The sequence below is a fragment of the Lissotriton vulgaris genome, chromosome 1_1, assembly GCF_964263255.1.
Source record: "Lissotriton vulgaris chromosome 1_1, aLisVul1.2, whole genome shotgun sequence".
NCBI lineage: Eukaryota > Metazoa > Chordata > Amphibia > Caudata > Salamandridae > Lissotriton > Lissotriton vulgaris.
This window is the reverse complement of record NC_141685.1, coordinates 1814530600-1814541728: the sequence shown is the minus strand read 5'-3', so window position 1 is coordinate 1814541728 and position 11129 is coordinate 1814530600. Positions and strand designations below refer to the sequence as shown.

At 42.6% G+C, this 11129-nt stretch overlaps 1 protein-coding gene across 4 annotated transcripts in view; it reads right to left on the bottom strand.

The window, feature by feature from the left end:
- Positions 1–278: 278 nt before the first annotated feature.
- GLT8D2 (glycosyltransferase 8 domain containing 2) overlaps positions 279–11129 on the bottom strand; it is a 192833-nt gene continuing 181982 nt past the window's right edge. For all 4 annotated transcript variants that reach the window (XM_086919163.1, XM_086919165.1, XM_086919164.1 and 1 more), the window contains one exon: positions 279–3084. In XM_086919163.1, coding sequence (XP_086775289.1) covers positions 2909–3084 — 176 coding nt within the window. In that variant the 3' untranslated portion in view covers positions 279–2908. The remainder of the gene's footprint in view (positions 3085–11129) is intronic.

Below are 11129 nucleotides of genomic sequence, written 5' to 3'. Positions count from 1 at the left end.
TACACACCTGCTCTGAGAAATCGGTTGGTCAAAAGCATTTCCAGAATGACTGTACAAATAAAAATTGGATAAATGCTTCTCACATGGGTTCAATAAGTGCCAAACCTGTGGGGCATGTAAAATTGCCACGAACACATAGGAAATAATGGATAAGAACAACTAAATGTCTTAATTACCAAAACGATCACCTGTAACTCGCAATTTGCTGGCTATGTTCCTGAATGTAGCTGTAGCAGCAATACAAACCCCCAACACCAAAAAAAACTGGAGCACATAACAGCTGTAAACAGTATGGATCCATTTTATCCCATAGTCAAGCATTAAATGAAACATCACAGCAATTATTGAAAACCAATAAAATATTATTGATGTATGCTTAGACTATCATGGATGATGCTGTGATGGTCAGGAGAGTCCTCAAAGAAATTATCAACATTTTCTAGCTCCAATAACCTGTTTTATGCAGATGGGACAATGAGAGTTTTAATGCTATCTTACCAGAAAATCTTGGATAAAGAGTTACTTAATGGTTTGTTCTCAAGAACATATGAGGCAACATGTCCCTAAGGAGATTAGACAGGCAGTAATTAAATCAGCATAGTAAATTCAATATACCTGAAGTCTGAAGAAGACTTGAGTCCAGTAAAAGTTAGTAACCAAGAAGATTTATCAAATAATTAAAGTGCAATACAGAAAGCAGGAAAACTGTAAAAAATGTATGTTGAATCAATTGTAGGGAATTAGCATGAGGCTCAATCAAATGCAGCAAAGAGAATGGCATGAAGTCAAGTCTGAGAGTAAAATGTTCTAAGTTCTAAGCAAGAGACAGACTTATGTGAGTTAGCTCTGTAAAGTCAAGGCCCACCAGACTTGGATCACCACCCAAATGGAATATTGTTTTTTAATAACAAAATTGACTAAAATGTGCAGTGTTAGCATAAGGTGATCGAATTGTTACACAAGTGAACAAATCAGAATACAGAATGTAATGCAGCAGTATCTTACACCATCCTAATACCATCAACTAAATGGATATTAATACAGCCATTTTGCCTTAATGTCAAATGACATGATAAATCTCAATGCACTCAAAACAATGACATACTAATTTTGTGAATAGTCTTATAGTGGCACAGGCAGGGAGAACATTGAATTGATACAAAGATAAAGAAAGATAAAAAAGAAAGATAAAAAAGTTTCTACCAGGAGTGCTTCGAGTACAGCATGTCAATAAAGAGCAATTTATAATGCATATTTTGCTAGGTGCAGTGAAAGGAAAACTGAAAACACAGACATCGTGGCTGTGTTGGGATTCAAAGGGAGCCAGTGCTTATTGGAGCCTAGCTTAGCCAAGTGCAGGAAAATACAGTTTTGTAAAGTGCTGTGTTTTAGTTTTAATGCAAAATGTTTATGACGTTAAGCAACCATTATTTATTAATCAGAAATATCATTCCCAAGAGAAAAGCTGGTGGAATGGGCTGTCCTCTTAAGAAAACTTCAGGAGAGGAAATGGGATTGTGAACAGGACCAGCTTAATGTTGGTGGTGCCCCGTGCGAGAATCTTTTTTGGTGCCCCTACCCCATGACCTCCTCCTTGAATTCCTCACTACCACTGAGAAAAGTGCCCCCATCTCTCCATAACATTCCTCTCACATACATTTCATGTGTTTTAAAGTGCTGGTAAAGGCCGGCTTTACTAATCCACTCAGCTATCCACATAAAATACAGACCTGTTTTTTGTAGCATGCATATTAACCCTCTGCACTACTTTATGGTGAATCAAAACTGTCACTAGACAAAACTCTGATCTCTCTCTCCAGCAGGAACGTTAATCACAAGAGTTATCTTGACATTTGTATTGCTGCCTGAAAGCTGGAAGCACAAGGAACTCTGCAGCAGGTGCTTCTAGATCTTAAGTTATTTGTAAACATAGCACCCCCACCTGAGGTCAGTGCCCACCACCTCCAGGTCAGCGCCCAGTGCTGCCCTAAAGCCGGACCTAATTGTGAACAATGTCACATATGCAGGTGCACTCTCTCTCTCGATACAAGAAGTTTGTGTTTCTTAAAGACTACAAAGGTAGCTTTACCATAATAAAGTGATATCCCTGGATTGGAATAGAGTGAGTACAATAACAGGTATCCATGGATGACAATAGAACAGAGTACATTAACTCATTTGGTGTTTTTGTCTAGAGACAACTTTTTAGAAGAAAGAGTCATACGTGTCGAGCATGGGTCAGATATACTTCCCTTAAGGCTAAGCATTGAAGCAGAACAGCGAAGGCACTGGCAGAACTAGAGTTTAACTACTAACAAGTGTACTGCAGCAATGCAAAAAAAACACTTTCATTCAAATCTAGCAGGTCTTCGTGACATAGAAGCCACATGCTACATCAGATGGGAATCGACAGGAGACCATTACAGTAAAATAGCAAAATATTTTTTTCCAGAATTCTCTGCGACCTTCTGGTGTGTTCCAATATAATCCTAGGGAAACAGAAGGAAGATGAGTTGCATGTCTTGCACAACAAGCAGTTGATTTAGTAATGATGGAGTTAAGTGTGCCTACATTTTTAATTTGTTCAGCCTGCAAAATCTTTTCAAAATATATGAATTGTAGTTGGTAAAAATCCCTGCAATTGACTCAGTTGTATTGAGGACATCTGTGAAAATGTAATATCTCAAGGCATGTCCCTATAGGCAAAGCTACTTAGCTGGAGTAGAGAGGGCAGAGGAATAAGCCAGCCTTGCGTCAATAGATTGAGTCCTGCATACCCCATTCTGCCATCCTTTTACTGCAGTTGAGCAATGACGTCTGGCTGGTGCCATCCTTTCATGAGTGCACTCAAGCACTGGCATCTGTCTTCGATGAAAGTCAGTGTGCGCATGCGTAGGTGTTCTAGATCTCATCTACTCTTGGGGCGAAGCAGTTTGAACTTCCCGGTGGGATCGGGTACGTACCACTTCTCCCAGAGTTCTGTGTGCACACTGGGGTAGTTCCAAGGTTTGTATTTTCCGTTCCAATGAAGTAAGTTGGCTTTTTCAAGAAGATCAGTTGAATATTTTTCTGATGGACTCCAACCTATAAGATAAAAAACACAATTGAAATATGCAGGGACAGAGAAAACATCATACACACCTTGAGACCTTCACTTAAATTGTTCAACCAGCAATCTGGTCAGTGTAGTTATGACCTGGTAAGGAAGACTTCTTTCATTAATGAAGAGCAGATGTACAAAATGTACCAAAAACTGAGAAAGCAAAAAGTTACTGCTGACTAGAAGGTAGGGTTTTTTAATAACACAATTGCCATTTAAATACTCGCAATGGCTCTATGTCAGTCGTAACGGCTACTTGTGTTAAGCAAAGGAGACCTGTTGTGTACTTGTGTAGTGGCAGCGTGTGAACCATTTTACTTGCAGGGCTGACACACCCTACCAACCTTGAATACCTGGATATGTATTTTACTGGTGTATCACATAGCTTCTGTGCTACAACGGTGTACTCTTCCTCAAAGGAAGCGAGGACACTTCCTAATGTTTACCCCTGCCGATAAACAACTAAGCCGTTTACCCCAGAGACTCCTTTAATGCATTGTCTGAGGATGCTTTTGTCACCACCCACCATGAGTGAAGGACTTGGCAGCGCACTCCAGTGACGCTATGAATGAGTCCCTTGGTAACACTGCGGTTACCTCCCACCATGCCTAGAATGCACAGTATTTGACTTTACCAGATCAATTGTGATCCCTCCAAATTTCTGTACAGCTTCTTACCATCACACCTCTCAGCAGAGTATTGCTTTTGTCATTCAGCTGAAGGGAAGGCAATCACAGAATTTTCGACCATGAGGGGTTTTGTTGTGGTAAAGATCCAGAATGAAGACAGGAGACGAGGTAAGGTAAATTAAGTAGTTTAGTCGGAGACACAACCTGGCATCCGACCACCTCGGGAAGACAGCTGCAACTGTCAAACCTCGAGTGTCGTCAGCCTAACATTCTACACTGGACATTCCAGGTAAGAATACATCATCATAAAAGGGTTTTTTCCAGCTGAAATTTCAAAACCAGACTTGGAACTCCCACTGCTGGCAGGAAAATGACAGCTCATTACCTGATTTTGGTACTATTCAGGTTGTTAAAACTGGACTCCCCTATCAATCGTCACAAGTGTAACAAAGTGGATCACACACTTTGAGCTGAAGTAGGGCACCCACCAACTCCAGTCATTTCCATCAAAAGAACCCTCAGCCACAATGAGGTCACAGGCTTCTGAAAGTGCTCCTTGGATTAGGAATTTCAAGAGAGCCAAACACTAGACAATGATAGAGTGGTTTTAGACAAACTAGTAGGTCACTAGCAAGCGTATGTGTCTTTAGTAGTTTGTTGGCTGCTGCAAGGCACTATGAAGGCAAGTCAGATGAGATAGCAGTAGGCATTCTCATATGGTAACTGTTCCAGTGGCGTCAACATCATATGGGGAACCCTCCTTACTTTAGAAAGAAAGGGGCAGAATTACAAGAAAGTGACTCTGCATTCCGCAAGCCATTTGGCTGCGCCACACTGAGTCACTTTCAAAGCACAGGAATGCAACATATCTACAATGATATGTCCTATTCCTGAGCACGCCCCTGCACTGGCGCAGAAACAGCTGACATGCGCCGGCGCAGGCACCCTTCCACCATTGTGCAAGGATGCTTGCGTCATGAGGAGATTGTTTTCTTGCAGGAAGGGGGACCTTCTTGCACGAAAACAATCACTACAGGCATTTTCCTCTTTCAATGTGTGCTGTAGAATGCAGCATGCATTGAAAGAGGAAAAAACTAGGAGAAATGAAAACATTTCCCCTCGTTGCACATCTCACACATTCACACGCATTTTCAGATTTACGATTCCTTGTAAATCTGGAAATGTGTCTGGTTTCATGGCTGTTACGTGGGAACACCCACGGAACACCCCTTTCATGCAAAGTGCTCTGTGTAAGGGGCCGTATTTACAAGGACAGGAAAAGCCACGCAGGGTGGCTTTTCCTGTCCTTGTAAATATGGAGCAGGAAAATACGCCACCAGTATGTTACAAAAAGTGACGTACTGGTGGTGCAGGAGGCTTGTAAATCTGCCCTACAAGGTTTAGCATTACTTTCTGCACAATCTTGTGCTCAAAATTCCTTAACAGTCCTAGATCGTTGCTAAACACCTTTGGAAATTCAGTACATATGCCTTCTGGAGATCCTTGGTCACCAATTACCATCACCTTGTCCTTGGCATAGGATTCAAGGATATTACTCTCTTTGGTGTATCCACCCTAAAAGGTTGTCACCTCTTCTGGCTACATACACCTTTCTTTTCTCCAGTTATAGTCTATGGAGTCCCACAATTTGACACTCCGGCATCTCTATAGGATCTGCATCAACTAACCCATCACTCCTCGCTCTCAACACAAATTTGCTTTCTTCAGCATTCACTTGGCTCACATCCTGTTTAGAATTTGTACTTCTGCACACACGTGCATAGTGACCTTTTTTGTCACACTTTTTGTAAGTTGCAAACCTAGCATAACAACCTGGACTATTAGACATATGCACTTCACTTCCACACCGAAAACATTTCACTCCAACACCCCTAGAATCCTCCTGGATTTGTTTTTTCCTCACTCCAGCTACTTATACTTGACATTCACCTTGACCTTTGCTCTCTCATTTCCCTTTATTTATTTCATTTACAGGTGTCTCTACAGCCGGAGAACCATCCTCGCCTTTCTCCTCCCTCATTTCATGTACTAGTATTGTCCATTGCTTCTACCACTAATATTGTGTCAGCCTAACAGGGATTGTTTGAAATGAATTTTTCCTGAGCCTAAGAATTATTAGAACACCTTTCACCAACGAGTTAGATAAGTGATCAAACTCAAATGTGTGAGCCAAGGTTTTCAAAGCCGCCACATAACTTAAAATCTTTTCTTGTTTCCCTTGCACTCTTGTGAAAAAGTTGTGCCTTTACAACACAACATTCACATGTGAGCCAAACTGTCTTCTCAACATCATAACTGACATATCACAAACATTATTAGGCTCCCCCTCACCAGCCACAATTTCTACCTTATCAAGACTCTCATAAACATTCCTGCCTTCAATACCTAAATTATGCAATAATATTGCTTGTTTCTGAACCACAGAAAATGTCTCACCCTCCATAGCAATGAGATATGAGTCAAAAATTAATTTCCAATGTTTCCACGGCAGAACAGGGTCTCCCTTATCAGAAAGGAAATGAGGAGGTTCAGATGTGCTGGACATGTTGAAGACAAGTCACTTGTAGCAGTTTTGATAACCAACACCTAAAATGTTTTACAATTGTCTGTATCGTTTGACGCCGACGGCATCACAATTCCACTGCTCCGGAAAAACGAACAAGTCAGACCCAAGATCTCGTGCAAAATTAAGTGTTCTTTATTTTAGTCAAATAACACCCAAGCTGTCCTGCATGACGCGTTTCGCCTCTAGCCAGAGGCTTGATCACATGATACATGATACGCTAGTAGAGCTCACAAGAGGGTATTTAAGGCATTTCTGAACCAATAACAGGCTGAGTAGTTTTATACATAAAAAACCGCCCACATTAACTCATTGTGGTCTTGGTTTTTATACTTATATACACAGCGGTATTTTGTTCAATGTTGACACATATAGATGGCGTAGTGCCATAATTATCTATGCATATTGAGTTCTCAATGGCACTTATGTACATTCTACTGGAACTTCTGTAGAAAAATATCAAATGTACACATATCTGAAATTACATTATTTAGGACAAATATATATATATACAAATTCATAAAATTCATTTGGCCCAAAAATAACTTGGACACGTCGAGAGTTCAATTCTGTCTATCATCGGTCTTTCTTTGGCTAGCCCTCGCCCAACTCAAATGTAATGAAAGTAAATCTGAAATCCTGCTGTATGGCTCCTTTCCAGATAACTTTAGCGACTCTCTCTGGCCCACCGATCTGCCATGCCCCAAATCCATCGGTGGACCTGTAAAAAACTTAGGAGTTTGGTTTAATAACAACCTCAGATTTGAGGATCATTTAAAAAAACTTACTGGGATTTGCTTTTCTACACTCAAAACATTACGCAGATTTCTTCCTTTGCTCCCGAGAGAGGCCAAGGAGACGGTCATTCGCGCTCTTATATTATCCAGATTGGATTATGCGAATGGCCTCTTCTGCGGACTTCCGGCCTATCTGATTCATCGTCTCCAAGTCATTCAAAATGCTGCGGTGCGGCTTTTGTTTAACATACCCAGAAGTTCTAGTGTTCGTCAACCTCTTCGAACCCTTCGCTGGCTTCCAGTTGCTCAGAGGATTTTATTTAAAATCCTTGTTCTGGCATACCGTGCAGTCCATCAAACTGGTCCAGTTTATCTAAGGAAAAGATTCTCCCTTTATGTTCCTAATCGCCCTCTCAGGTCAACTAATCTTCACCAAATGAATGTACCAAAGTTTAAATACAGCAGGCTCGGTGGCCAATCCATTTCTGTCAGAGCTGCGAGAGCTTGGAATACCCTTCCTCTCCACTTGAGAACAACTTCATCCATCATGGTGTTCAGGAAGGGCCTAAAAACCCATCTCTTTAACATCACTGTTTAATGGCTGTTTCTCTACTCTGGATTCACTCCGATCTGCCTCCCCTCTCTCTCGCGCCAGGATACTATTGGTTTAGTAACAGAGCGCGCTACAAAAGCCTCTATAATAATATAATAATAATAAATAATTAAAATTCATGATATATACATACTATTTACAATAAAAGACTTAGGGGCATATTATCAAGGGGGTTTATCTCCGCTTTTTTGGCTTTAAAAGCCAAGAAAGCGGAGATAAAATTATCTCCCTATTACCAAGCTGTCGCTAACACCAGTTAGTGACAGCTAATAGGAGATAGCGACCATCTTGGGCCCCGCTTTGCTTGTCAGTGATATTTATCACTAATGACATGCAAAGTGGGCGTGCCAAGATGTTAGCGACTGGAAACAGTCCCTAACATCGCTATCTCCTATTACCAACTTTTGGAGATATTCGCGCTAAGCGCGAATATCTCCAAAAGCTAACACCTGCCCTGAGCAGTTCTTAGCCATGTTATCCAATGGGAGGTGGATAACATGGCTAAGAGCATTTGCTCGATAATGCATGAATATCGCTGACTTTTCAGCGATATTCATGCATTGCGGCCGTTTTTTATCGCATTTGCGATAAACCTTGCTAATAGCAAGGTTTATCTGCGATAAAAATCGGCGATGTGCGGCGATAATTTTTGTCTCTAAACAAGTTAGAGACAAAAATTATCGCTAGTTGTTGGTAATATGCCCCTTAGTGTCTATAGTGCAAATCCTATATGTAATTCAATTTTATAAAATTGTCAAATTGTGCAAATTCAAGCAGGTAAAGTGCAACGTGCTGTGTATCTTTTTAACCTGTATTACCAGAGTGCCATTAGTATTTTAAGAACTTAATCATACGACTTAATTGTGCACATGAAAAAATCATAACCACTGTTGAGTTTAAAAAAGCGAACAAAGCAACCACATTTGTAATCTAGTTTCAACGAAACTTTTGGTTCTTATGTGCCACAGTATTGTAACCTATCTTGACCCCACGGATAATAAGACCCCAGTGCAAAAATTATACAACTGTGAAAAATAATAATGTGATTAATATTTTTTCCTTTTAGTGTTTTTTTATCCTTTTTATGTTTTCATTTGTGCAGAAAATTGACATATAATTCATTTTCACATTCATGGAGTGGGAGTTGAAAGAATTGTGTTTTTTACTTATATTGGATGTTATTTCTTTCTTATTTATGGCAGTCTGTGCGCACCACCTCCAAGATGTACATTTATCCGTAATCCCACAACTCAAGACCTATTCAGTAAGTTATCAGATTTAAGATCTCCCTATAGGAATGACATCTCTCTGAGATGTCACATTGTTTGTTTAGGGGCCTATAAGCTGCATTATTGATTGCTTATAAACAAGTGTACAAATCTTCACCTGCATTCAGGCCTCTAGGGGCCTTGCTGTCAAGTTCGATAATGTACCTTGTTTCAAGAAGGCGTAGTTTGGCATCCCTGTCTCCTCCTCTTTTTAAGGGCAGCACACAATCTATAGCATAATATAAAAGGCCCTTTGGATCACTGTTGTGGACCTTTTCAAAGTGGCGTGCCACAGGGTAGGTTTGGTCTTTACCCACTATTGCTCTGATGTGCTGCAATACCCGTCTGTGCACCGGCAAGCGAGTGCTGCCTATATATCGAAGCTCACACGGGCACTGCAGCACATATACGGCAAAGTCAGTTTTACAGGACAGCGTTTTTTTATTTGTACTGGTTTAGTCGAAAACGGTGATGTATCTTGAGTTTTGCTGCACCCGTTTTTACATGCTTTGCATACAGCACATCTTTTGAAACCGCCTCCCAATGCTCCCCAAGTGTCAGAGATAGGTTTTTCCAGGAAGTTCTTGACTAATCTGTCTGACATTGAAGCGGACTTTCTGAAGGTGATGTCAGGTTTTTTGACCATATGTTTACCAATAACGGGATCCTCCGTTATTAGATTCCAGTTTTTATAAAAGATTCGTCTGATCTCTTTATGTTGCCTACAAAAAGTGACAATAACTCTGGGTGCGATCAATTTGCTTTTGTCAGTAACCTCTTCATTTGATCTCTCTTTTCTAAGTAGTGCTTCATCTCTAGATATTGTCTGAGATCTGTTTATAGCACGTTGAACTGTTCTAACAGAGTATCCACGAGCCAAAAAGCGTTCTTTGCTTTCAAGTTGTAGTTTGTGGCACTCCGTTTCTGAACTGCAAATCCGCCTGATTCGCAGCATTTCCCCAAAGGGAATGCTGTCAATCAGGTGGCGGGGGTGCGCGTTTATTTGCGCGTTTGCCTCCAGCGCTCCGCTGTGCTCCCCCCTCCGCCTCCATTTTGTTTGTTGTTGTCGTCCTCGTGTGCCCGCCCCGCCTCCCAGCTGAGCCGCCCTCCCACTGACCAGAAATAGCGCTCCTCACCCTGCACACGCCGTGACTCGCTCCTCTCTCACGGGCTGAGTGGTCGCTCCCAGTGTCCCTTGCAGACACCTGGTATCGTAGCGCTGCATTGCATTGAAAGTTGCATTTCATTTCGCCTGCTGTGTGCTTGGTTACCGCTTAGATTCATTTGCGCTGTGGTTTATTTCATTGTGCTGTTTAAAACTTTATTTGCGCGTTTGCCTCCAGCGCTCCGCTGTGCTCCCCCCTCCGCCTCCATTTTGTTTGTTGTTGTCGTCCTCGTGTGCCCGCCCCGCCTCCCAGCTGAGCCGCCCTCGCCCCTCCCCCTCCACTATCCATATATGACAGTTGCTCCTGCGCGCAGCGTTCACGCGCAGCGACCGCGCCCAATTCGCGCCGAAGGTGCGCCAAAGGTAAGCCCGTCTACGCCCGTCTGCGCCTGGACCGCGCCCAGCGCCAGACCCCCTGCCCCTCGCGCTGCCCAGCCCACCCGCATTACCTACGATGCCACCACCCTCCTAGCCCTCAACCCCGGTCGCGCCCCCAACTGCGTCCAAGCCGCTCCTGGACACACCCATGGACCCTTCTCCTGCAATTCCTGCAAATTCATCGGTACCGTCACCAACTCCGCTACGCTCACACCTCAGATTCCCGACCCCAACCACCTACAAGGCATCCTGCTCAACACCCGATCGGTCCACAGGCATGCCATTGACCTATGGAACCTACTAGACACCATCTCTCCAGACGTCGCCTTCCTAACAGAAACATGGATGAACGCTTCCTCCGCCCCAGACATCACCATTGCCATCCCGGAAGACTATAAGATCATTCGCAAGGACCGCACCGGCCACACAGGAGGAGGAATCGCTATCGTCCATAAAAAATCTATCCACATCTCAACCAGCTATGATGTCAATCTCGCCAACTCTGAACACCTTCACTTCCAGATCCACATCGACCCCAAGACCACACTCAGAGGTACCCTCCTATACAGACCTCCAGGACCCCGCGCACAATTCAGTGAAGATATCATGGACTTCATCACTCCACACGCGCTCCCCTCCAAAGAATACATCCTTC